The 27,342-nt window shown below is 59.2% G+C and overlaps 1 protein-coding gene across 4 annotated transcripts; it reads right to left on the bottom strand.

Annotated features, from left to right (window-relative positions):
• Positions 1–1,340: 1,340 nt before the first annotated feature.
• LINGO3 (leucine rich repeat and Ig domain containing 3) lies at positions 1,341–25,484 on the bottom strand. Of its 4 annotated transcripts, none has more exons than XM_050321412.1 (3): positions 25,351–25,484; positions 14,213–14,316; positions 1,341–3,653 (listed from the first exon to the last, which is right to left on the bottom strand). In XM_050321412.1, the coding sequence occupies exon 3, from the start codon at positions 3,619–3,621 to the stop codon at positions 1,804–1,806; it is 1,818 nt and encodes a 605-aa protein (XP_050177369.1). In that variant the 5' UTR covers positions 3,622–3,653; positions 14,213–14,316; positions 25,351–25,484; the 3' UTR covers positions 1,341–1,803. The 4 variants fall into 4 exon arrangements, with proteins under 4 accessions (XP_050177369.1, XP_050177370.1, XP_050177371.1 ...); XM_050321413.1 differs by lacking the exon at positions 25,351–25,484 and adding an exon at positions 24,419–24,542; XM_050321414.1 differs by lacking the exon at positions 25,351–25,484 and adding an exon at positions 23,101–23,118.
• Between the last annotated feature and the right edge of the window lie 1,858 nt (positions 25,485–27,342).

Here is a 27,342-nt window from a genome sequence, read left to right as displayed (position 1 = left end):
CCCCCAGGTAAAAAAATCCCATCCCAGACATCAAACAGGGGGTGAGGGTGGTGGGACCCCCGGTGGGACCCCCGTGGGACCCCAGTGGGACACGGCATGCACGGCTCGGGGGGCCGGGGGCACCGGGCATGCGGGGGCTGCCAGGGCAGGGAGGGCTGGAGGTGGGGAGAGATGGGCACCATCCCCACCACGCTGGGGCTGCGTCCTGGCAGTGCCACAGAGGTGGGAGCAGCATGGGAAGCCCCTCAGGGAGGAGGGCTGGGGGCTGCCCCTCTCCCCCCTCCCAGGGGCTGGGGGTGTTCTGGGCAGCTCACCAGCAAAGCCCCTCGGGTGCTCCTGTCTCTGGTGCCTCCCCTGGGGATGCCCACGAGGGGATGGGCAGGTGCCTCCTCCAGCTCCCAGCCTGACCATTCCTAGCTGGAGAAGGGACATCCAGGTGGGGGATGTGCCTGTAGGAATGGGGACAGAGGTGGGACCTGCAGCAACAACCCCCCACCCCGAGGTGCACATGGGGGGAGGAGGAGGAGGAGGAGGAGGAGGAAGCGATGGGCTCCCTGCATCGCCCAGGTCACATCCAGGCTCTTCCCTTCCAGCTGGGCCAGCTCCACTCCTTCTCCCACCTGAAAACTCATGCCCAGAGGCAAAGCCAGGGCAAAGCCTGGGTAGGGTGGGATGGGAAGCCAGGAACGCCCCCCAGGGCAGACCCAGGGACATGGACCTGCTGCTTTCAGCACCAGAGGGTGCAGGATCCAGATGGACACGATGGAGGTGCCAACCAGGATGTTCTCCCTGAACTGCTTTGTTCCCAGCCTTTCTCTCCCAGGCTGAAGGGCCTCCCTGCACAGGACAAGCCAGGTCCTGCTCTCCCATGGACTTCAACTTTACAACCCAAAGAAAACAGACCCAAAAGTGCCTTTTGCAGGAATCTCAACCCTTCCACCCTTTCACGCCCACCACGCCCACAGTGGCTTGGGTGGATTCAAACCCATCACCCTGCGGCTTCTCCTCCTGATTTTAATGATCTTGGCCTCATTTTGTCTTTTTTGTCCCTTTTTTTCCTGCTGACACCTCCTGAGAGCCCGGCCCTGGGTGGATTATTATTGCTTGTGCAGGAGCATCCCCAGACTCCCGCGTTGGCAGACGCTGCACCTTAAACCCACTGATGGGAAACTCTCAAGGCACAGCTGTGCCCTGGTGGGTCTGTCCTTGCCAAGGGGCTGGAGGAGACCCCCCATCTTGGCACAACCTGCCCCTGGAGCCCCCAAACCCACATCACCCCGGAAGACTTTTCTCTTGGAAATTCATTTAAAAAAAAAAAAAAAATCATTGGACCAAAAAAACCCCACCAACACCAAGAAAAGAACCATAAACAGCCACCAGGAAAGTTTTCTGAAGAGAGTCTCTTAAAAAAAAGAGGGAGGGTGTGGGGGAAAAAAAACAGGAAGTGTTTGTTTTTTTTGTTTTCCCCAGGCCCAAACGCTGCTGATCTTTTGGCTCGAGAAATGCATAGTTGGTAGCGAAAATTCCGGCTACATCGGGAGCCCCTGGAGCCGGGACGGCCCCTGAGCCGGGGGGCTCACCGAGGGCCCCGCAGGGCTGGCACACTGGGCTCGTCCCTCCCCGACCCCGAGGTCCACCCAGCTGCCACCCTGCTGGCCCGTGGCACCTCTGGTGTGTCTCCAGCCACGTTGTCACCGCCAGCCCCGCGATGTCACCGGCGCTCCCACAACCCCTCCCGGCCCCGTCCCTCCACGGCCGCGCCATGGGCCGGGCAGCAGGCAACGCTTCTCCTCCGGGAGAGCCTCAGATCATCTTCATGTTGAACTTCCTGGCCCCTCCCTGGCCCGTGGTGGTGGTGGGGCCGTCCACCTTGCGGAAGGAATACTCCACGGAGAAGTTGTTCTTGTGCTGCCCCCGGCCGCGGCTCCACACGAAGAGCAGGAGGAAGCAGAAGAGCACCACGCCCAGGAAGGTGATGCAGCCCATGGCCGTGGAGACCAGGATGGTCTTGAGGTCCAAGGTGAACTTCAGGAAGACCTGGGTGTCGTTGTGGAAGGTGTCGTTGAAGTCGCTGAGGTACAGGGTGCGGTTGGCGCGGTGGGCGCCGTCGGCCGGGCGCCCCTTCACCGTCAGCGTGGCGAAGTAGGTGTCGTTGCCGCCGGCGTTGCTGGCGATGCAGATGTAGGTGCCGCTGTCCTGCACCTGCGCGAAGCGGATCTCCAGGGTGCCCCCCGGCAGCACCGTGGCCCTGCCCGTGCTGCGGGTGGTGATCATGCGGTGCTGGGGGGACACCCAGGCGATGGAAGGGTCGGGCTCCCCGTCCGCCCGGCACAGGAAGGACACGGACTGCCCCTCCCGCGCCGTCACGTGCTGCAGCTTCCGATCCCGGATCTTGGGCTTCTGGCAGGTGAAGTACTCGAAGAGCACCGAGTCCGGGAAGTCCCGCAGGGCGTTGCCCTGGATCTCGGGCGGCGAGGAGCACATGGGCTGCTGCCCGTCGAAGTTGAGTGTCTTGCGGCGCTGCAGGATCCAGAGGAGGCGGCAGTCGCAGGCCAGGGGGTTCCTGTCCACCCGCAGCGTCTCCAGCGTGTTGACCGAGTGGAAGGTGCTCTCCTCCAGCGTGGACAGGAAGTTGCTGGACAGGTTGAGCAGCCGGATCTGTCTCAGGCCGGAGAAAGCCTGAGGCTCCACGGACACCAGGAGGGCGCCCACGATGTGGAGCTCCTGGAGCCGGATGAGGTCCTTAAAGGAGCCCTTCAGCACAGTGCTAATGGGGTTGTAGGACAGGTTGAGGTACCGCAGGTACACCAGGTTCCTCAAGGCAGCGGCGGGCACGGCCGTGATGTTGGTGTAGGTGATGGAGAGCGAGGTGAGGTTCAGGCCCTGGAAGCTGGTGGGGGAGACCTCTTCCAGCAGCGGCCAGTTGTCGATCTCCAGCTGCAGGAGGTTGTAGAGCTTCTTGAAGTTCTGGTCCTCCAGCGCGGAGATGCTGAGGTGGCGGAGCCGCAGCACCTCCAGGTTCTGGAGGTAGGAGAGCGACTCGGCCGAGATGGAGGTCAGGTTGCACTTCTCGATGGTCAGCTGCTCCAGGCCCAGCAGCCCCGAGAAGGCGCGCTGGGAGATGTACACCAGGTCGTTGTCGCCCACCTCCAGGCTCTTCAGGTTCCGCAGGTCCTGGAACATGTAGTCCAGCAGGATGACGAGCTTGTTCTCGCTGATGTCCAGGAGGGTGAGGTTGGTCAGCTTGGTGAAGACCCCGGGGGGGATGAGCTTGAGCTGGTTCCCCCGCAGCCGCAGGGTCTGCAGGTTGAACAGGTTGCTGAAGGCCCCGGGCTCCACATTGGAGATGATGTTCTCGCTGAAATCCAGCTCCTCCAGCAGCGGGTACGGGGAGAGGTCCCCGGGGTTGAGGCAGCGGATGCGGTTCTTGTTGAGCTCCAGGATCCTGGTCTCGGTGGGGATGCCCTCGGGGATGGAGGTGAGGCGCTTGCGGTGGCACACCACGGACCTGAGGTGTGGGGCGCACTCGCAGCGGGCGGGGCAGGCTCCCACCCACGGGGGGCTCAGCAGGACCACGTGCAGGGCCAGGACCGGGAGCCAACATGTCATTGTGTGGAGCATCTCTAGGGGCTCACTACCATCCGCCCATGAGCCTGCAAGGGGAGAGACGTGGGCTCAGCGCAGACTAACAAAGCCCCACCCATCCCGGATCCCCCTCGTGGTCCTCAAACCACGGCCCGTGGGCTGATACGGTCCCAGTTCCCCCAGGAAACCCTCCAGATCCTTTTCTCAGCACCCAACTGACTGATCACGCCCTGTGCAAACCCAGGGTAAACGAGCCTGACTGTGCACACACCCCGTCAGGAGCACAGGGAAACTGAGGCAGGGGAGGGGTTTGGGAGAGCTGCAGACCCACAGCTCAGCCTCTGCACCACCCCCCGCCCCCAGCTCCGTTCCCCTGATGGGGCACACACGGGCACAGGGGACTGTGGGCACCCCGGGACAACACAGACCCCTCCCGGGCAAGGCAGGAGCAAAGAGATGCCGGCAGAGGCCCCGCAAACTCGTGACACGGGTGGGATGCCCCATCCCCTCGGCTCCCTGCGGCGCTGGGCCCTCCTCTCTCTCATCCAGCGGCACAAATCCCAGCACGTCCCTCCCTCCTTCACCCGCTAAGCCAAGCACCGGCCACCTTAAGACTTTTCGGAAGCCACAAATGCCAGCCCCGGGCTCGGCGCGGTCCCGCGGGACGGGGCACGGCTGGTGTCGCACGTAGGGCTCGGGCCTTGTCCCCATACCCATTTTCCCCCTCGGAGCGGGATTAAGGCGGCCGCGGGCACAATCTTTGCCGGCGGGGGGGATTAACGCCGCGGTGCCCCCCCTTCCCAGGGATTAGCACTTGGCCGCCGCTTTCCCTTTTCTTTGCTTCCCCTCCCCTGCCCCAAATCTGCCGGGCTGCCTGGGAAGGCATCTCCCAGCCCCTCTGCAAACACCTAAGCTGCCTCTTTTTAATGAGACACGGTCATTAACCTAATTAAGCGGCAGAGCTGCTCGGTCGGGGCGCAGTGGGGTGGTTTTGGGGTCTGGCAAGGGAACACTGAGGTACTTCCAGCCACCCCTGCAGAAGTGCAGTGAGTGGGGCACTGATTCCACCCCCAGCATGGGGGGATTGTCCCATCACTCCCACAGCACTGGGACAGCCAGACTGGATCCAGCCCTTCAGGGAAGCCCAAGCTGTGGCTCTGGGGAGCACTGGACCAAGCCCAAGCCTCCCTCACACGCTCCCTTCTGCCCCTCTGGGCACATCAGGGCCCCCAAATGTGTCCATCACTCAGCAGGACGTGGGGAGAGGGGGTGGGAGGATGGGACATCTGTGGCTGCTCAAGGCCACCGTGATGGGGCTGCATGTTCAGATCCATCTCGGTGCCACTGCACGTCCTCATTGCCCAAAAACTCCTAAAAAGGCCCATCTTAACGTGGCTGGAGCTTGGATTACGGGGTGACAGAGGGAGAAAGGCTCAGAAAAGCTCTTCCCCAGGGCTGTCACCACCAGGATGAGTGATGGGAACCCCTGAGGAGTGACACTGGTGGAGCAGGGGTAGCAGGACCTGGCCCATCCCAGCACCCAGCATCTCCTGCTCTGCACATCCACTGTGCTGACTAAGGACACCAGAAGCCGGTGTCACCCTCCCTCCTGTCCCCAAGGGGCTGGTGGCACTTGGGAACAGCCTTTGAGGGGGCTGAAGAGGATTGTTGATCCTCTCTGTGCTCGCAGAGGGAGGATGCAACAATCTCCAAGGATAATTTCCTGCCCTGATCCCATTACCCAAGCAGAGCAATTTCTGGCAATAAACCCATTACCTGGTGCAATTTTGGAACCAGGGAGATTATCTTTATGGACAGGGGTGCTGAGGGACAAGTGGTGGCCCTGGCAGTGCTGGGGTAACTGTTGGACTCGATGATCTCTGAGGGATCTCCCAACATCAACGATTCTATCCTATGATTCTATGACTCTTTTTTTGTGTGGGGGGGACACACACGTCTTAATTTTGCCACAACTTCCCTTTTTCTTCCAACGAACTCAAACCAGCAGGGAAGTGTCACCGTTTCACCCAACCACGGGGAGGGGATTTAACAGCACCAGCTTCCCTTGCTGGGGACAGTGGGGTGGGACTGGAGACCCCACTGCTGGCCCTGCCCCTCCTTGCCCCCTGCCCAGCACTGCTCAGATTCACTCCCTACAGCAGCCAACTCCCCCCAAATCCAACTGGGGGTCCCCAAATGCCACCCCAAAATGTGCAGGGGATGTGGCTGGAGCTGCTTGGCAACCTCTGCCTTCCAGTGCCAGGAGCCACTCTGTGATGGTTGGTGGCCCCAGCAACCTGAGCTGGCTCTGGAGTTCTGGGGGGAGGTGGGAGCAGCTCCTCTTGGTCCTCCTGGCTCTCAAGGCTCAGCTCCTGCTCTGTCACGGATGGCAAGGACGTGACCAAGCACCAGGGAAAAAAAACCCCTTCCCAATTTATCGTGGCACTTCTTTGTTCTATTGAAAGAAATAAACAGGCCCAGCTGCCTCTGCCAGGCTGAGGGTCTCCCACGCTGTGCCCACCATCACCCCCCTGCCAGGGCTGGGGGTTTCTTTGCCCCCCCCTGCCCGAGGCAGCCGAGCCCAGCCCAGCTGTGCCCTGTGTTCATTATGAATGAGCCCTGGGTAACCCTACTCCACTTTTGGTCACCACTGCAGCCACCTGAGCCTCCAAGCAAAGGTGTGGACCTGCTGCAGTTGTTCTCCCTGGCAGATGGGCAGCAGGGCTCACCTTCCTGCTCTGCTGCCACCCTGGCAACCCCTGTCCCACGTGCCCGCTGCAGAGGCAGGGATCTTATCCTGGCTGCTGGAGTTATCTGCCCTCTGGTTTGGTGGTTTTTTCCCTGTTCCTGCTGGGTGGGATGCACAGTCACTGGCTGGTTATCCATAAACACAGTGGGAAGCTCTAACATGCTGCCAGCAGCTGTGGAAGTGGGCGATGGCTCTCCGAGTTTTACCTGGCAAGGAGGATGACTCCAGCCTGAGAGGGCACAAACTCCCTCTGCTCCCTCTGCTTCCCAGTCCCAGGGTGTGACCCAGATGAGGTCTGGATCATCAGGAATAGGAGTAGGAACAGGAGTAGGAATAGGAGTAGGATTAGGATTAGGAACCACCTGCATTTGTTGTTGCTGTTGCTGCCCTGGCACCCGTGGGTGCTCTGGGGGAGCCGGGCACAGCCCCAACATCCTCAGCAAACCCTGTGGAGGGGATTGATAGGTACTGGGCGAGCCCCCTCCTGGCAAATCCGAGCTCAGGAGCAAGGATCAAGGTTGGCTGTGTCTCTGCAGGTCTCTGCCAACCCCAGGACACCCTGCAGGAGCTGCCCCAGCTGCAGAGACCCCGAGTCCCCTGCAGGGGCACATGGGCCCCTGGGCCAAGCCATGTTGTTTATTAATAGCTCATTCCTGCCATAGTCCCGGGGGAGCCAGGCCAATTAAGCCTCCAGTGCAAGGCCTAGATAGAGGCTCTTCTCCTCATTTAATTTGTTTTTAAAAATAACACAGGCCTGCTGCACGCAGGGCTGGGGCACAGAGCCAGCAGAGCCCGGGGCCAAGGGGCTGCCTGCGATGGGAGGATGGAGAGCACAGAGATTTTGGCCACTTGGGAGCCCCTGGAAGAGCCCCTTCCTCTCCCTCCTTCCCCACCACCATGTGTGGACACCGAGCCCAGCAGCATGGAGGGACTGGTTCTTGGATGATCAGAGAATCATGGCATGGTTTGTGGTTGGTAAGTGCCTCTCTGTGGGAACTGATTCCCACCCCATCCCTTGGAAGTGTCCAAGGCCAGGTTGGACGGGGCTTGGAGCACCCTGGGCTAGTGGAAGGTGTCCCTGCCCGTGGCAGGAGGTGGAATGAGATGGTCTTTAAGGTCCCTTCCAACCTCACTCTGATTATTCTGGGATTCCACGACTCCTGCAGGTGGGATTTTGCTCCTCTCCCCACCTCTTCCCAGAGCACAGGAGGCAGCACAGTCCCTCCCACCTCCTTCAGGTGGCTCCTGCTTCACTGGCACGTGCTCAGCACCACCACCTGAGATTGCTGATCAAGAGCAATTGCTCCTCCACTGCCATTTCTCCCTTTTTCTGAACAAAGGCCAGGCACGGGGACCCCGGGGAGGATGGAGATCCCCAAGTAGGCAGGGAGAAAATGGGACAGCAGTTCCCCAGGATGGCACTCAAAAGGCTGATGGGGAGGGGGGGATAACACCAGCCCTAACACACAGCTGCCAGTGCCAACGACTCGTGCCGGTGCCAGCACGTCCCAAATTTGGCACGAGACAGGAAAGGACTCCTACAAACACCCGCAGCAGCCAAGTGCTGCTGGAAACACCCCGGGCAGCGCCGGCAGCCAGCCCTGTCCCTGCTGCCACCCTCGCTCCCTGGCTGCTGTCCCCGAGCCAGGGCAGCCAGTGCCAAAACCCCGGCCTGGCTGTGCCAGCGCCCTCCCAGACGCTGCCACCCCCGGGGAGGGGGTTTGGGCTGGATTTGGGGGCGGGATGGAGTGTCCAGAAGTCCCCCTGGAAGCAGCGCGGGCGCTTCCCCGGCTCGCTGACGGCTCATCGACAGCCACGGTCCCTCCCTGTGCCGGGACTGCGGGAGGAGCTCTGGAGTCGCCCTTAGCACGAGCTCCCAATCCCAGGGTGTGACCAGGACGAGGTCTGGATTATCAGGAATAGGAATAGGAATAGAAGTAGGAATAGGAATAGGAGTAGGAAAAGGAGTAGAAATAAGAGGAGGAATAGTAATAGGAGTAGGAATAGGAATAGAAATAGGAATAGGAGGAGGAATAGGAGTAGAAATAGGAATAGGAGGAGGAATAGGAGTAGAAATAAGAGGAGGAATAGGAATAGGAGTAGGAATAGGAATAGGAGCAGAAATAGGAATAGGAGGAGGAATAGAAGTAGGAATAGGAGGAGGAGTAGGAATAGGAATAGGAATAGGAGTAGGAATAGGAGTAGGAATAGGATTAGGAATAGGGCTGCACTGAGTGGGCTCGATGGCTCGTCTGGGACTCCAACCTCCTGGAGCTGCTGGCAGGGGCTTGGGGCAGGGATGGGCCCCCTGATGCCAAGCACTGCCAGAGGGGGTGCCAGAGGCTCTGCACTCTTGGCCTGGGGCTCAGGGCAGCCAGAGCTGCCCAGGACAGAGCTCCTTGAGGCTGGATGAGGAGTTCCCAGGGCTGTGCCAAAGCCTTGTCCAGACATCTGCTGGCTCTGGGCTTTGCAGAGGTCCCCATCCAAGCCTAAGGGTCCCCATCCAAGCCAAAAGGTGCCCATCCAAACCAACCTGGAGCCCAAGCTATGCCTGTACTCAGGTTTCCTCCCAGCCCATGAGCAGGGATGGGGAAGCTGAGCCCCTGGGAACTGTCCCCAGGCCTGGGCCAAAGCCTGTCCAGGCATCTGCTCCTCCCTCCCTGCCAGGAAACCTCGAGCCCTCCATTACACCTTGAAACAGCCAGCAAAAACAATCCCTCCCCCGAGGTTTGGGGGCTGAAAAGGCAGAAAAACAGAGTCCTCAGGGAGTCTCCTTCGTGCTCAGCTCTTGGTGATGATGCCACTGATGATGACCTGTGGCACCACGAGCTGATGGGGATCCCTGGGGGCACTTTTGGGTCTGTTTTAGACCTGACAGAGCAGTCTTATGCCCAAATGTGAAGTCAGGGATGCAAACCATGGTTTTCCAGCTCATGGCAGAGACACTGAAATGAGGACCAAAGGTGACCTGTGCCACCCCTAAACCCAAACCTGTGGCTCCTGCAGCTTTATTTCATTTCATTTTATTTCTTTTTACCCCAAGTCTGCAAAACCAGTGGGTTTGTGGCCACCCTGAGCTTGGAAAAACCCCAGAAAAGACATGGGCAGGATGGAGTGGATGGAGGTGACGTGGAGGAGCTGCAGGTGCACCCCTGGCTCCTGAGGTGACAGCAGCAGGTTCCTCCCTCCGTGTCGGGCAGCACAAACATCCCAGCTTATTCTGGGGCGTGGAGGAGATTAAATCAGAGCCAAGACATAAACAAAAAGGCAGGGAACTCTGAGGGTCAAAGCAGGCCAGGGATGTGCCCACGCCAGGCTCTGGTGATCAGGCAATTAGCAAACCAAGCATGAGAATAATGCAGCTGAAACGGGGAGAGGAGGAGAGAGCTGGGGGGTAAGAAGGAAGAAAATCAATCACCAGACCTAATGGAGAATTATCCAGTGGAGAGTTATTCCTAAATCCCATCAGAGGCTGGCTGGGAAACAAATTCTCCGGGCTCTGCCGCTCTCGGCGTGGTTTTTTTCTGGGTCAGTCCCTGTGCCAAGCAGAGCTGGGCTGGGCAGGCAGGAGGGCAGAGCTGAGGGAACAGAGGGACAGGCTGAGGGGCTGGGTGGGCACTGGGGCAACCTCAGGGCTTGGGGGAGCACCCAGCAGGGTCCCTGTGGTCCCTCATCCAGCAGGGTCCCTGTGGTGGATCCCCCCCACCCTGCAGGACCTGCAAGTGGCCTGAGAGCCCTCAGGGCATCAGGTGGCCAAGTGACAGTCCCCAGCAGCCATTCAGAGCCCAGCAGTGGGGCTGGGACCACAGTCATGCCCGTGGCCCTCTCGAGGCTGCTCAAACAGCAGCGGATTTTCCTGACAACGCGCAAAAACGGGGAGAGAGAGCGTGAAAGGAGCCACGTGTGTGCAGGAGACAGGCTCTGCTGGGTCACTGCAGAGCGTCCCCAGGCACGACTTGAGGGCCTGAGAACATGAAAAGCTTCTCCAGAAGGGAGTTATTTTGGTGAGTGGCAGCTGCTGCATCTCCTGCGGCTCCTCCCAGGTCTTGGGGCTGGAGTGGCGGCTGTGCCGGCTCCCAGCTCGGCAGGATTCACCTTCCCAGCCTGAGAACTCCATGGCTGGTGCCTCCACGGAGCCATCTTCCCTGCCCTGAGCCCACAGGACGCTCCACTCTCCACTTCCCTCCCACGTGGAATCTCCCAGCCCTCGCAAAGCGCCGCGAAAAACCCGGGAACGAGGATCCCCTGCTGAGCTGAGACACCACCGAGACGGCTCCGAAGAAGCCACTGCTTATTTTTAGAGACAACCTTATGATTCCCGAGCACGTGGCCCAGGCAATACTGTGCAGGCAGGCACAGATTGGCCACAATCTGCTTTTCTTCTTGATAGACATCATGTCTGAATCTACATCTCCACAAGAAGCTCCCAGGAGAGAGGACATTTAGACGCGACCACAACGTACAGCATTTCTGAAAGGTCACTGCATGTACCAGGCACGAGGTGCAGAAGCCACTCATCAGCACCAGGGGCTTTGGGGAGCTGTTTAATATTCCAGGAGCATCTTTATTTCTCTACCAAGGTGAAGAACTCCTCTGAAAGGAGGGAAGGGGGAGCGGGACAAGTGGGTGCTGGACTTATTTCCACCCAAAGCAGTTGGACTGAAGCACCAGTCAGACCTGGGAAAGGGTGGCTGAGACTCAACCTGACCTGGATCTCAACAGCTTCAGCACCTGCTGGACCACACAAAGGCTGAGCTCAACTCCCCCTCTTCCACTGCAGCCCCAAACACTTGGCTGCCACTGAGCTGTTCCACATCAGTGGAACTTGTCCCCAGGCGGACACCAGGGATTATTTTTGTGAGGATTCCCAGCCAAGTCTCCTCTGCACGGTGAGAACTTCTAATTGGCAGAAGCCTGTTAATAATCACGGGCAGGATGAGGAGGGTCTGGAAGGCAAATATGGGCTGACAGCCCCTGACCACCACCAGGCACCAGTTCCTGGCCACAGCCCCCAGGGTGTCCTTGTCCCTGAGCACCCACCCAGCAATGAGCTGATGTCCCAGCTCCAGGAGGTCCCCACTGTAAACCCACCTTTCTCCTCTCCCACTAAAGGGGCTCTGGGCTTTGTAAGGGTCCCCACCCAAGCCTAGAGGTCCCCACTCAAGCCTAAAGGTCCCCATCCAAGCCAAAAGATGCCCCTCCAAACTCATCTGGAGCCCAAGGTTTGCCCAAATCCAGGTTTTTTCCCAGCCCATGAGTAGGGAGGGGGAACCTGAGCCCCTGGGAACTTGTCCTCCTGCCATCTCAGTTTTAGGGCCCACACCACAGCACTGTTGAGAGATTTACAGAACATGAGCCCACCACAGCCCTGGCAGCACAGATGGGACAGTGGGGCACAGACACATCCCAGCTGCAAGCAGAGCATCTTGGAAAACAGGGCCACGCTCCTGCCAAGGGCTCCTGCCCCCACAGAAACACAAATAAAGACCATTAAATGAGAGAGGGGAATTTGCTCCTTCCCCTGCAGCTGCCTCTCCCTCCTGCTTCCTGTTTAAGCAACTCCTCACTCACCAAAACACAGCCTGGGAGCAGCACCCAGGGAGCAAAACCTGGGTGGAGGAGAGCACTGAATCCAGCGTGGATGGAGGGATGTGGAAAGGGATGGAGGGAACACATTGGAGACACATTGGTTGTGCTGGGGACACCCCACAGCGTCCCTAAAATGCTTGGGGGGTGGCACATCCCCCAGGGGGGCTCTTGAGCAGGGGGGAGGAGGTGCCACCTCGTCTCACGGAGGGGCCCCCTGTGTCTTTGCTGCTCCCAGCCAGGCAGCTCCAGAAGCAATGAAGTGCCGGAGCAGGATGATTAATAGCGGGCACAGCAAAGCATACGCTGTAATTAGCCACCTTTCAGGAGCCTGATGGATGACGCTGCTCGGGGGCGTGCGGAGCTCCCGGAATGGCACACGTGCAGCCACCCCCAGCCCAGCCTCGGCCCAGCCCTGCCCAGCAGAGCCCTGCCACGCTGCTGGATGATGATTACAGGGCACTGTGAGTGCCAGCTGCCTCCCATGGGCTTTGCCCCAGCGAGCGACCTCGGGTCGTTGGTTCCGCTCAGCCTCGCTCGGCGGCGCCGGCCTGAGCCCCTGGCGGGGCTGGCACGTAAATCATGCCCTGATCGCTGCCACTTGCTGCCAGGGCTGGACCTCTGGTGGCAAAAATCCGCTCCTAATCCCTTACCTGGAGAGCAGTGGCACCCACCGAGTGCCGGGTGCTGCCTCGAGAGTCTCTGAGGCTCGCGGATAGAACAACAGCCCTGTCCAGGTTTGAGCCCTCAGGAAGGACCCTGCTCCCCAGGGATCAGCCCCGTGGGGTGCCACCACCTGTGGCAGGAGGTGCAGGGGTGCCTGGTGTGCCAGGGAGCCCAGCTGTCCTCCGGAGAGGGAGCCTGGAGTCCCCGGGTGGCTGCTGCCTCCATGCCTCGAGAGGGTGATCCGTCATCCCAGAGGCTCTAATTCGACTGGACTCGTGGGCAGATGGACAGACTGACAGGCCAGACTGACAGGCAGCTGCCTGCTCCGGGGACAGCAGGGAGAGGCAGCTGTGGGTGGAAAACAACCCAGTCCTGGCAGGACTGCTGAGCTTTCCACGGGAAAACCAGCTCGGAGCTCTGGGGGAGCGAGGGGAGCAGAGGAGGAGCCCCAAACTCTCCTTGGAGTGGGAATTCCAGGCAAGAGGAGCGTGGAGTGACAGCCCTCCCTCCACCTCCCAGCTCTGCTCGGCATCAGGGCTGGGCTGGCTGCCTTTTTTAAAGCCCTGTCTCCAGCTGCTGCATTGGAAATTTTATTGCCATCCCAATTATGATCATGGAAGCAGCGAAAGCAAAATGCCATTTACAGGGTGAGATAACGCCTGACATCCCAATCCATCCCTGTCCTGCCTCTGCAAAACCCCCTGCAATAACCCCCGAGATGGGAGGGGGATGGGGGAGTCATCCCAGCCTTTCCCTGAGCCCTGCAGAGCACAGATCCCTCCTGGCCTCACTGCTCAGATTTTGGGGGGGCCAGTGGAGCCCCGGGGGGGTCCAGCTGTGCCTCCCCCACAACTCCCCCAGGCTGCAGACAGCAGCCAGTGGTGACATTTGGAGCGAGACACGCTGGCGTCAGTCCCCAGCTCCACAGCTCTGGGGGATCAGCTGGGGCTGCGGGCCCAGGAGAGCAGCTCCTTTCCCATGTGCAGCTCCAGGAGGCTCCCAAAAAGTCAGAATTCTCGGTGGTGGGAGGGGAGGGGCATGGCAAGGCCGTATGGTTGAACTCCCTGTCCAGCACCTCAACAGCAGGGCCAGGGCAAAGCCTCCAGAGCTCCAGGGTGGAGCTGGTGGACTCCCAAATCCCATGAAACCCCCCAAATCCCAAACCTCTGCTCCTCAAACTGATGCTGCACATGCACCCTGGCATGGCCAAGGCTGGGATCCCAGCTCGTGGCCAAGGCTGGGATTCTCCCTGTATCCAGGTCTGTATCCAGGTCTGGGGTTCCTCCCTGTGGCCAAGGATGGGGACCCCACTGCTGCCTGCCACCAACCTCGGGGCAAGTACCAGAGCTCAACACCCCTGAGCTTCACATCACAGCCCCACTGGAGTTATTTCTTGTTCCTTCTGGGGTCGTGGAAACAGGCTGGAGTTTTCCTGTGTGGGACAAACCTCTGGCTCGGCGGTGCCGAGTGCTCCCCTTGCAAAGGACAGTGGGGATGAAGAGGGAGCGATGCCACCAGGCAGGGATTGGCCAGGAGCTAGAAATGAGCTGGATTTCAAGTGTCCCAGCCCCGTGGGGTGATGCTGATGCCCCCAACCGCCCCCCCCAGGCCCCGGACAGCGCTCACCGTTCTGCAGGTTCGGGGCCGCGCCGACATCGGGGTCTGCTGAGACATCGGAGACCGGGGGGGGTTAAATGGCAAAGGGTCCCACACAGCCAGCCCTGGCTCCTCTGCACAGAACAGCACAAGGAGATGACTGTGAATCACCTTCCCACAGCGCCCAGCACAGAAACCCCAAATAAATCCCCTCGAAGCCCAAGGATGTGGCACACGGACACCTCCCAGAGAGGGCAAGGATCCTTAGAGCTGCTCCAGCCTGATGGGTGACTGACCATTGCAGCTTGCCTGGCTTTTTATGCATATAAAAATAAATAAATATAAAACTATGTATCACTTTGTACCCTGAAGGATCCTCCTGGAAGCAGGAGAGAGTCCGAGCCCAGCACTGCCACGGACAGCTCCGGGTGGAGCCGAGGGAAGACACAGCAAATGCTCTTTGGGAATCACGTGTGGGGATTTCAGGAGGAGATGGCACCCACCAGCCCCTCAGGAGCCCTCTCATTTTGGGGAGGGATTCAACCCAAATTTGGAAGCAGAAGTACCACTGGCCAGATCCCCCCCTGCCTCCTGTGTCCACCCCCTGGGCACGCTGTGGGGTGAAGAGATATTCCCAACACTTCTGCAGCAGATGCTGAACCCCAACCTACAGGCAAGTGGTTTGCTGCACTTTTACTAAAGCATTTTTGAGCTTAACTTGCCTGTAACAAAGAAAGAGGGAATTTAAGGAGCTGCTTCTGGAGGGAAATCCAGCTCCTCCTGGTTAAACAACCCACAGATACCTCAGGCTCAGCCACACCCACACAGAGATGCTGCTGCTCCTGCTCAGCAGCTGCTCTGTCCCCTCAAGACCCCACTCCAGGTCCCCACTGGTCTTTGCCCCTGCTCTGTCTCTGCCCCAGGGGCAGCAGCAGCAGCCAGGGAAGATAATTCCTGCTGAGAGAGGCTTGGGAGCCTGAGCCAAAGGAGCTTTCCACGGCAGGGATTTGCTGGGAATGGTGGAGGAATGAGGAGCTGGCTCTGCAGGGCAGCCAGACCTGGAGGCACAGGGCTCACACTTCCCTTAGGAACATCCCTGGAGCCAAGAGCTGGTCCCAGAAGGATGGGTGCTCCCCATCCCCACGTGCTCCTGAGAGCTCCAGCACCATCCATGTGCTGCTTTGGGCTGGGTGAAACCTCACCTTTGGGGTTCCCAGAGACCTGACAGTGCAACAGCACTCTGGAAAAGCTCCAGTTCCTCCAGGAAAGGAGGAATCCCAAGGCCAAAGTCAGAGGGATCCCTCCAAAACCCACCAGCTCAGTCTCAGCTGAGCAGACACCACGGGGAGGGCTCCACTTTCCCAGCCACCCCCACAGTCCTGGGGTCTGTGGCACAGGACTTCCTGGCAGCTCATTCCCTGCTCCAGAAAACCTTCCCCTTGTCCACACTGCCTGAGTGATCCAGACTCCTCCCTGGGAGGGCAAACACCCATTTCCAGCTCCCAGAAGGTGCCAGTGTCACTGTGACACACCAGAGCCCTGTGTGGCAGTCAGTGGCAGGGATGCAAACACACGCTCCAAGTGGGAAGCACAGAACTCCAGCAGGGATTCACCCACCAAAGGAGCAGCACCAACCACACCACCTCCCATTAACAACCAAAATCTCCTGCCAAGGACTGGAGCCTGGAGGTTGGAACCACGGGATGCACCAGCCTCTCCAGGCTGGAGGCCACGGCAGGAGGCAGGACTGGGACAGCAGGGACAGGGAGTTCTCCAGGGCTGGCAGAAGGATGGGAAAAGCCCAAGATCACAGGCAGGATCAGCTCTCCTCAGCACAGGGGGCTGATGCACACAGGAAGGAGTAACTCACACCCAACACCTAAAACAGCAAGAGCGACCCAAACCAAGCCCTGCTGTGGGGAAAGGACACAGGAACACTCTGGCCTGCCCTCAGCACCTGTGGGGGCAGGTTTGTGGCACCACTAACACCCTGTGTGTACTAAAATCCTGTGTGTACTAAAATCCTGTGTGTACTGACAGCCTGTGTGTACTGACAGCCTTCCCCAAGGATTTTGCCTAGAGGGGATCCAGAGGGATCCCAGCTCCACAGAGATCTGCTGGGGGATATGTGGCACTGGCAGCTGCTGTGGGGCTGCTCCAGTGGCTGAGCAGTGTGATCACTGGGAAGGAAATGGGTTTGTTTCCCACTGCAGTGCCACGTGTGGGACCTCACCCACTCTGCTGCTCCAAGAGGGACGGACGGAGGAGGCACCCAGGGGTTAAACACAGTCCCAAGAGAGCAGCTCCTGATGGCCAGGCTGCAGCTCTGGGGATGGATAAAGCAAAATTTAAACCAAATTCCATGTGTTTACTGCAAACCTGCTGAGAGCAAACTGCTGGAAAGGCCAAACGTGCCCAGCTCCCAGCGCTGCCCGTCCTCCCCTGCTCTCCCTGCAGGCAGCCAGGCACGGACAGGCTTTGCTTCCAGACCTGTCTGAGCACTGGGAATGCTGCAATTTCAGCTCGCTTCAGAGCCCACCTGGGCTTGGCTTGCTATGTGAGCCTGTCATTCCCAGCCCCGGGAACAATCAGGGGCTCAGCTGATGGTCTTGGCATTTGTTTTTGGCAGCTCCCGTGTCACTTAGCAACCTCTGTTTCAGGTTACCTCCGGGGTTTTTGTCTGCAAATACACTTTAATCCCTGTGAAAGGGGACCCACCAGCACGTGGGTGAAGTGGCTCAAACCTCCTCCAGTCCCAGCTGTGAGTCACCAGCGTGTCCTGGGACCAGGGACAGGAGCCAGGGAACAGCTGGAGCTGTGCCAGGGGGGTTGGGATGGATCTCAGGGAAAGGTTCTTCCCCCAGAGGGTGGTGGGCACAGCCCCAAGGCTGCCAGAGCTCCAGGAGCGTTTGGACAACGCTCTGAGGGACAGGGAGGATTGTTGGGGTGTCCTGGGCAAGGCCAGGAGTTGGACTGGATGATCCCTGTGGGTCCCTCCGAACTCAGGACATGCCAGGAGTCCCTCAACACCCCTGCTGGTGCCCAGGATCCAGCCAGCATTGCAGTGCCCTGGCATCCAGGAGCAGGGAGCAGTAAAACCAGAGACTTTTGCTCATTAACGTAATTAATGTCAGACTTCCCAGCCAGCCAAGCTTCCATTTGACCTTTAGTTACTGGAATATGAGCAATAAAAGTGACACGTTATCACCGAGGAGGTGTCAGGGGCTGCTCATCTGAAATCCTCCCCCAGTGACAGGCCCCCAGAAGAGCAAAACGTGGAAAACCAACAGGGAAGGAGGAAAAATTCAGCTCCACCTGCTCACAGAAGCACAGGAGGGATGGGGCATCTCCCACCTTCAGGATGGGGCACAGCCAGAGAGGACCCCAGGGAGAGAAATGGAGAGAGAAATAAGGCAGAGGGGTTAAAAGATGAAACAAAGAGGAAAGGACCCGTTTCTGAAGAGCCTTGGGAAGGTGGGAAGTCACTGGGATGGAGGCAGCTGCACCAGGTTCCAGTGGCACACGATGGAGCCAGCAGGGACAGGATCCCAGACCAGCATGGAGCGATCCCTGAGAGGGCTGGCTCTGCCTGGGATGATCCCAAACCCGCAGGGCAGCAACAGCCTGACCCTCAGGGAACCCAGAGGGAACCTCAGGGCATGAAAAAAACCCAACCCTGGCAGCCTTGGTGGGAGGTGTGCGCTGATGGATGAGCCTGGCCCGCCAGATCACAACCCCATTTGTCACTGCAACAGCAAACAACCCGGGCCTGGCTTTCCAGGGGTTGCCAGATGTTGGTGCAGGGCTGGGCAACAACAGGGCAAGAGGCAGAGGTGCCAAATCCCAGCGGGACTTGTCGGGAATTGTTTTTGCCACCAGGCCGGTGCTGGATGTGAAAAACCCACCCTGAAGGCAAGAAGGGAAAATTCTCTTTGAACTGGTGATGGAAAAGGTGCACCCCCCAGTAACTGCTGGGCTGACACACCAGGCAGGGCTGGCAGGGGCATAAGGACTAAGGGAGGATTATTCCCTCCCCCTCCTCCATTAGTCACACTGAGTTAATATTCCTGCTTATTGAAAAAGGTCACAATTTCGATCTCGTTCATGTCACTCCACCTTCCCTTTGCAGTCGCAGGGTCCTGCTCGTTTTCCATCCCTAATTAGTGTTTAATTACGTGATCCATCCTGCTCCATCCCAGCACCAGCCAGAGGTCCTGGCCACGCAGCCTTCCCTTGGTTTTCCAGGGAGGAGATGCCCCATGGAAAGCTGACCTGAGAACAGCCTTTTTCCCCTGGCAGCACGAAGGGAACCAGATGGACCTTCCTTCCAATTTAAATGGGAAAACACAAAAATAGCTCTATTCTGTCAATATTGAAGGGTTGGTGTCCAGCTGTCCCAAGCACTGGGAAGGTCACACTGGGTGACCCCTGGAAAAAAAGAGGCCAGAAGCACCAGCCACCCTCGTGGTTTGCTCCTCTGGCTGCACTGGGTTGGAATGAGCAGCCAGGGCACAGCTCTGGGCACTGAGCTCAACACCTCCCACTATCCCTGAGTGAAATCAAACCCTCTCAGTGATGGGAGATGTTACACCAGGCAGATGTGGCTGATGGAGTTTGGATGCTCAGCCAGAGCCACGTGAGCTCCCCTGCTTTGCTCTGCAAAGCTCTGCTGCCACTGACCCCTGTCCTCACCACGAGGATCTTCTGAAGATGGGAAGGGCCTTCCCAAGCCTGCCTGAATCCTGTTCCATCCATCCAAGCTCCATCCCCAGGGGCAGCACAGCCTGGCTGCTCTGTGTCCCAGCCCAGGCTCCTGGTGCCCCAGGGCCAGATGAGCTGGTCCCACCACGTGCAGCCCATCAAGGCCCCCTCAGTTATTTCAGTCTGCAAAGGAACCCTCTCACCCACCTGGACCGAAACAGCAGCCAAAACTGAGTGGGAAAAGCGAGTGAGGTTTTGGGGAGGCTTTTCTGGAGATGCCACTCCCTGCCCTTCTTTCCTCCTGTGCCTGCTGTGGGAAACAGCCACAAGGTCCCCACGCTCCCAGCTCTGAAGCCAGTGGGTTCCTCAGCCCCAGGCAGGAATAGGACCATCCCCACCCCCCCAGGCTCATCCCAGGTCCCCCATGACCCTCCCTGAGCCTTCTGGGAACGTCGAGGTCCCTGCAACCTGGTAGGGGCTCAAATGCACCCAGAGCAGCAAAAAGGGGGAGAGGGACAATATTTGGTTTCAATTTTTCCTCTATTCCCTTCCCATTAAATATTTTCTCTCCTCCTTTCCAAGAACCTCCCTTATTTCTCCCCATCTCCCTCTAGCAACAGTATCTTGGAGAAACAATGAATTTTTAATAGGAGGGGGCGGTGGGAAGAGGCAGACCCTGAGGCAAAGACAGAAAGCATTGATCTGTTAAATAACCCACATCATCACCAAAGCACATTTTAGGGAGAGGGAACCACGTGAGGGACCACACAGCCCCACAGGGCAGGGTCGTGGACCCCCCTCTCTCCTAACCTGGCCTCAGGATGATGCCCCACAAGTTCCAGGCAAAATGCTGCTCAGAGGAGCTTTCCCAGCCACTCCACACACACACACACTTGGATCTGGGTGTGCAAGAGGCCGTTGCACAGGGAGGGGAACCCTCCAGCTCTCCAGCTGGGGGTTGTCCTTCTGCAGCACCTCCCTTGGGAGGGTGGGCAGGCCCTGGCACAGGTTGGGCAGAGCAGCTGTGGCTGCCCCATCCCTGGGAGTGTCCAAGGCCAGGTTGGATCAAAGGAACAACCAGGACTAGTGGGAAGTGTCCCTGCCCGTGGCAGGGGGTGGGGTGGGATGGGATGAGCTTTAAGGTCCTTTCCAACCATTGTGGGATTCTGGGATCCCAAAGCTGACCTGGCCTCACCTGCTGGTCCTTGTACCCCACTCAAATCCTCCCCAGGCTGTGCAGGGCCAGGGAGCTGAGGATGCCCAGCTCCCCTGCAGCAGTGCCTGGCCCTGTGCCCCCATCCCAGGCTGAGCCTAAATATAGTCCCTGGCTCTCTTTCCTTGTAGTGCTCTGAGTGAAAGTCCTTTCCCATGAACTCACTGTTGCCTAATAAAGCACAAACCCTCAGAGACCTTGATGCTGGGCTGTGTCACTTTAATTGTCAGTGACACTTGTTCCTCTCCACCCCAGTCTGTGGCTGCTGCTATTTTGGTTGGCACATCAGGAGCTGAACGAGGTCCGAGCCGGTGAGAGCTGGGACAGCTCTAAAACACCAACCCCACATGATGGATAGGGCTGCAAACTGCAGCCAGGCTCGTGGTGGTGGCATGAAAAAGGCAGGGGGGAAGAAGGCAGGGAAGCCAGGGAAGAGCTGGGCTGAGCCAGAAGGTGTGGGAAGGAGAGGGGCACGTGCTGGGGTGGCTTTGCTGCTCGGTGAGATGGGTGGATGGATGCTGCCCCTGCTCCCAGCCTGGCACCCGGGGTGCCTGTGTGGATGCCAAGGCACTGTGACAGCCTGGGGATCACAGCCCAGACCCTTCATGGCTGGCTCTGCTTTCTAACTCATCTCCAGGGAAGCTGCTCCTCGCACTCTGCCCGAATTACCCACCCAATTCGCAGCTATTCGACCACGCTGGGCTGAATTTGCTCCTGTCCTGTTTTCTATGAAGAAGAGGGAAGGGCAGCCCCTGCTTGGGGCCAGGGAGGGCTCTCCACTCTAACAAGTGCCATTTCCCAGCCCTGGTCCCACGTCCTGCTCACCCTGCAGATGTGGAGCACCCCTGGGCTCCAGCTACAACCCCAAAGCACCAGGAGCGAAAGGAAAGGGATCCAGAGGAGAAACCAGCACAGGCCGCTGCCAGTGGCTGAGCAAGGCTGTGCTCCAGCACATCCCTGGTCCCACATCCCCTGACACAAACCTCGTGGAAGGATCTGCTTCAAGGTAAATCCTGCAATACCTTCCCAAACAGCCTCCCAGAAAAGTCCATGGATGATGCCTGAAGCCCCATCCCTCTCCCTCCCACGGCCGGAGCCAGCGCAGCTCTCGCAGCATTTCCAAGCACTCTCATGGGTTTTATTCCTCCATCTCCTCTCAAATCTCTGCTCTCAACATTCCTGCCCTCCTCTGTTCATTTTGGTGCTTTCCCAGGAGTCCCAGAGTGGCCCTTTGGAACCTTCTGCCCCTCTCTGCTGCAGCCTCTGCCCACAGAGCAGAGAGATGATCCGTGAGGCTCCTTCCACCCTGCTGAGACGATTCCAGCCTGGCTTTACAGCCACAGACACTCCCAGGCAGCAGGAGCTGGGCTGTCTGAGACAGTGTCTCAACCTACAAAGCCAGGCCTCCAGACTAAGCCAGGTAGGGACAGGGAAATTGAGGCACGGGATGAACGTTGAGGGGTTTCGCAGCCTCGCGGTGAGTCCGTGTGTCTGGGGACAAGCTCAGCCACGGCCTCACTTGCCTCCCGCTTCCCTTCACTCCCAGAATGTGGGATTTGGGACTTGGGGAGATGTTGCTGGTGACAGGCATCCCACCTGGGCTGCCCACGGCGCAGCGGAGCCGGCGGCGCGGGAATTGCCGCTGCCCACGCGAAACGCTCCCGGCCACGTGCTCCGCATTCCCAGCGGGATTTCCAGGGCTACGGCAGCAGCTCGCTCCCATCCCGGGGATGGGAACACGGCAGCCACGCTGCTTGGAGCTCGTGGAGCAGCCCAACTCCTCCTGCCTTATGGCAGCTCCGCTTCCCCCGAGCTGCCGAGCGAAGGGGGACCACCTGCTCCCGGCGGGAATCGGGAGCGAGTCTTTTTTACAGACCTGAAACGTTTTTTAAAAGAAGTTAAAGACTTTAAATTCATTTAAACACGGATTTAAAGACTCCAAAGGCCGAGCACATTGGCAGGCAGCGCCTCGGCCGGCTGTGCCAGCGGGCTTTGGGTGTGGTGTTTAATTGGGGGCTGTGCTGCTGCTGGAGGGAAGTGCAGTGATTAGGTTTGGGCCTTGGAGGGCAGGATGAGTTATCTGGTGCTGCAGGATTAGCACAGCTAATAAAAGCAGACATTCCTGAGCTCTAAACACTATAAAATAGGAAAAAAAGCCCCTGGCCCTGCTATCTTCAGCGAGGGATCATCCCCTGGGAAAGGCTGAGCCTGGCAGCAGTGGGAGATGGGGCAGGATCTGCCCTGGCTCTGCCACCACAGCGAGTCCCTGGCACAGCCACGTCCCATCCTAGGCACCAGCACCAAAGGGGGGTGAAACATGAAACAGCCACCCTGTTCCTCTGGTCTTCCTGCTCCCTTCTCTCAACAGGGCAGGATAAAAGCAAAATCAACTGATTTTTAAGCCAAGTCTTTCCTGGAGCTGCTTTTCCTCCTGCTTCCCTGCACTGGAGGGAACAGGTTTGCTCCCTGCTCTTGGGATGCTTCTCTGGTTGCTTTATAGGCTGGACATTGCCATGTTTGAGAGCATCTTCCCCCAAGCTCAGCTCCCAAACCGAGGGCTTTGGGAAAGGCCCTAGACATCCAAGTGGGATTTTTGCAACCTCTGAAATCCATGAGAAATCTTGGGGGGGAACCAGAAATCCCCTCTTCAAGCTGCTCTGGCCACAACTCACCCAGCACTGCCAGTCCTCCAGCAGCAAGAGGCAGCAGCTCCGCTCCCTCCCCTCCACCCTCGGCCACAGAACTGCCAATGATAAATACATCAGCTCAAATTAAAGCAGATCAATCCCAAACTGGCTGCTCCCCAACTCATCTGGAATTATTTTCCCGTTTAAAGGACGTGCCCCTCATCTCCTGCCACGTCCCTGGCGTGCCAGGACCTTCTCCCGTCGTCTCCATCCTGCAGCACAAGGGGTGAGGAAACACCAGCAAAGGGCAGAGGTTTGGGATGCAAAGCCCCAAGGTCCCCCCACCTTTACCAAAGGGATGTCACAGGGATCACCACCTGCATTTTTAAGGTCACCAACAGAATCTGTCCCCGTGAGTGGCTTTAAAGACACGCACGGTGGTGTCACATCGGGCTGCTGTTCTGGGAGCCGCTGGGCAACTCTGCTCTTGGAGGGCTTTTTGGTTTGAATTCCTGGTGTTTTTTGATCGAGAGGTTTGTAGGAACTTTCCCTCTCTGCACGAGGCTTTTCCCATGGTGTCACCCCACGGGACTGGACCGGGGTTTTGGGGTGCTGTGCTCCAGGCAGGACGGTCTCTGTCCTGTGGGGTGAGAGCAGCAGTTGAGATCAGCCACGAAACTAAGCAGCAACTGGGAGCTCTGAGAGGCCCAGGCTGGTCTTCCTCAGCCACTTCCCAGGGTCCACACGCTCCAGCTCCAATGCTCTTCTCTCTGAGGGGTTTGTGCTCCGGATGCTGCCAGGCTGCAGATCCCAGCACTGATCCGCTCTCCAGCTATTTTACATCCCCTCTGCCTGCTCCTCTCGTCGTTCTCCCCTCCTGGTTGCTCTCTTTTCTCCTTCCCAAAACCCTTCATCTCAGGGTAAGGCTGGGCACGAACCTGAGGAGCAGCTGCTCCCCTGCAGTCTGGGTGAACGCCACGGGAATTAGAGCACCTTTTGTCAGGTTTTCGCTCAAAGCCGCTTTGCGAGGGGATTAAGGAACTGGCACAAAAGTACTCTGGATGTGGAGTGGGAAGAGGCGAGGCTGCTATTCCAGCACGGCAATAGGAGCCAGGGATGCTGCGCTTGCTGCCTGCTCCATTTCCCCGAGAAACACAGCCCGGTAACACCCGCGGTGAAACCAGCCCTGGGATTTCTGACAGGAGAATCCGCCTAGCCCTAAAATCCGGGATGCTGAGGGAAGGGGCAGGCAGGGCCCTGGGGTGGCGAGGAGGACCTGCAGCACCCGGGGTGGGGGAAACAGGAGCCAGAGGAGATGGGGAAAACCCTTCCCGACGCCTGGCGATGCTCAGACCCGCTCGGCTTCGGCAGGGAAAGGGGCTGCGAGCGGCGGCCCCAGCTCTGCCGGGCGGGGGTGGGAGGGCCGGCTGCGGGTCCCGCACCCCCGGGAGCGCGGGGCAGGTGCGGGCTGGACCCCCCACCCCGCTCCGCAGCGAGACCCCCGACCCCCCCGGGGCACAGCCGGGGGCTGCGGAGGGGCCTGGCGGGTGGGCATCCCCCGCGGGGGCCGCTCCGGGGGCAGGCGGAGGAGGGCGAGAAGAAGGTTGGGTGGGTGACCCCCTGTTAGCCACGTGTGCAGCCCCGGCCACGACCCCCCCCTCCCTTCCCCTCCCACCCCGGGACCCCCGCACTCACCGCTCGGGTGCCGCTCCGGGGCTGCCCATGGCAGAGCCGCAGAGCCCGGGCACAGCCGCAGCCCCGGGGGCGGCGGCGGCGGCTCCGGACGGACCCCGGCCCGGCCCCGGCACGTCCCCGGGGGCGGCGCGGCGGCGGCAGCGCCTCTCGAACCACCGCGTCGGGCCGTGCGCTGGAGCCGCCGCCCCCGCGCCCCCGCCCGGGGAGGGGACGGGGCCGGGGGAGATGCGGGAACGGGCGCGGAGCCCGCGCAGAAACGCGGGGAAGGGCTCCGGGCTCCGCTTCGCTGCGCTCAAAGGGGAAGGGTCCCCCCCCCCTCCTCCTCCTCCTCCTCCCGGCTCCGTGTCAGCGATCGGGTACCCCACCTGCCACCCTGCGTGGGGCGCCCGGCACCGTGCCAGCATCCCTGGGTGCCCCCCGGGCCCCTCTCTCTGGGCTCCCCCAGCCTCACTCCAGCACCCACGCCGCCCTGCCGGGGCTCCCACGCTGGACCAGCACCCACAGGTACCCTCTGCCACCCTGCCTGGGCTCCCCCACCCCGTGCCAGCATCCCCAGGTGCCCCCACACCGCCCTGCCTGGACTCCCCCAGCCCCATTCCAGCCCCCCCGAACACCCACTCTGCCCCAGCCCCCACCCTGGCAGCCCATTTACATCCCCCCTGCCCTCTGCCCCCCTGGTGCCACCTCACTCTGAGCTCCCTGGCTGCTCTCCCTGTGGAGGTGGTTATGGACCAACACAGCCATTTCCCCCCACCCCCTCCAACTGGGAAACTGGGGCATCTGGGGCACAGACAGCCCCAGGAACAACCACAGCCCCCAGCCCAGCCATGGCTCCTGCATTTGTGCCCCCACAGTGGGCTCCAGTGCCAGGGAGATGCCAAGCCCAGGGGACAATAAACCTGGAGCCCCCCACCAGCACCCACAGCACTCACCATGGCCCATTCCTCCCTGGAGCTCTCTTCCTGATCTGGTGAATTTAGGCTTTGAGGATGAGAGGAGCCAATCCCCTCCTCAGGGCTGATTTCTTTCCAGGGTGGAGTTGTTGCTCCTCTCCACTTGTCCCTGCTTGGTCCTCAGTCTTGCTGGTCCCTGGGCTGCTGGAGTGGAGTGTCCTTGATGTGCTGTGTGACAGAACCACCTGAGCCATTGGGTGACATTTGCTGCATCTGACAGCGGTTTTCAAGCGGGTTTTGGCAGCATCTCCTCCAGTTCATGGAAAACTGAGGGAAGGCTCAGGGGGAAGGAGCAGGGCACAGCCCCAAACCCCACGCTGATGGGCTCTCCTATGAGATGTTCTCCTCTGGATCAGCTCCATTCACGCAGGGTGTCGTCAGGAGAAATGTGAAGCTCTTCCAGCTTATGGGTTCCACTCCCAACTCCCATCCTGTGCTGCAGCCCAGCTCTTCTGCTCCTGGAGGTTCCTGGTGCCTCCTGCTGCTCGTTTGCTCCGGGATGTGGATTTATAATTTCATTGCAGGCAAAAGCACCTCGGGCTTTCCCCTTTGAGGTTCATCCCCGTCCTCAGCCCTGGATCTGCAGTTAAAACCAGGAGATTTACAGGGCTGTGAAGGAATCTCGTCGCTGTTTTAAACAATATCAACTTATCTGCTTAACAAAAGAATGAAAAATCCAAGCATGAAAAATGCGGTGGGTTTATTTGGAGACGTGGTTTTTAAGAGGCTGGTTGGGGGTGGGGGAAGGGTGTGCTGGAGAAATCCACCTCTCATTTCAATTCCCCAGGATGAAAGAGGTGATTCTGGCTAATTTGAACACAGTCATTAAGCTGCTGTATCAAAAGCACAGAGTCAATTAAGCAGGTCCCCCCCCCACCTCGCTCCACGGGCCTGCCTTGTTATTAATCAGGGGAGGGGGGGAATTGCCTGGATCCCCTCGCTGGGAGCCAAGTGCTGATGTGATTTGGCCTGATGGAAGATGCTTCCCTGCCTGGTGGCCAGGCTTAGGGTGGATTTGGGGGGAGCAGAGCACTGAAAATGCACAGGAGGAGCTGAGGCAGCCCAGGCTGGACGGGGCCACCTTGTCCTCGTCCCCTCCCCAAATATCTCACCAGAAAACCAAGTTATTTCTGTCTCACTGTGCCCTCCCTTTGCAGCATTACTTTACTTTGTGGGGAAACCAAGGCACAGATGAGTGATTTGATCAGGGTAAGGGAAAAGGCAGGTTGTGATTAAAGCCTGTGGTGGGGGTTTTGGCTCAGCCCTGCTCCAGGTGCTGCCCCAATGCTGCCTCCTCCCATCAGCTCCGATGGCCCTTTAGCATCACTGTGGGCTTTAACAAGAGAGCAGGACAAAGATGGGGAGGAAAGGCCTCAGGGCTGAGGCTCCAACCCCACAGTGCACACTGGAGAAGCCCAAAGGGCCGTGGCCCTTGGTCACACTCTCCAGTTAATTCAGATTGGCTTCAACAGGAGCATTAATCCAAAGGGACCTCACACCAGGAGACAGGGGCCAGGTTGGGCAGGGGGTCCCTGCTCTCTGTGCACTCTGGGCTGTGGCATTTGGGGTGCTGAGACAGGATCTGGTGCCCTCCTTAGGTGCCCTGGGCTCTACCCTCAGCTGTCCACCCTGTCCCAAGAGCCTGACCCTATGTAAAATTGTTCCTTCCCTCCAAAATGAGGATGAGGATCCACAAAACCCACATTGCTCCAAACTCTGCCTCTTGCTGAGGGACTGGGATGGAGGGGGGGAACACCTGGGAACAGAGGGGACATAAATGCCATGGAACCATCCAGGTTGGAAGAGACCTCCAAGATTGATCCTTCAAGTCCAACCATCCCCTGAGCCTGGGGGGACACCTGCAGAGGTGGCAGGACCCCGAGGCTCTTTGGGGCCAGTGTTTCAGGAGGGGTCCTTGCCTTTGGAGGTGCTGTTCCATGTGAGCCAGTGCTGGGAGTGTCTTGACAAGTT

This window comes from Myiozetetes cayanensis, unplaced genomic scaffold (genome assembly GCF_022539395.1).
Source record: "Myiozetetes cayanensis isolate MyiCay16 unplaced genomic scaffold, myiCay2020 scf26, whole genome shotgun sequence".
Taxonomy (NCBI): domain Eukaryota; kingdom Metazoa; phylum Chordata; class Aves; order Passeriformes; family Tyrannidae; genus Myiozetetes; species Myiozetetes cayanensis.
This window is presented reverse-complemented; position numbering and strand designations above follow the sequence as displayed.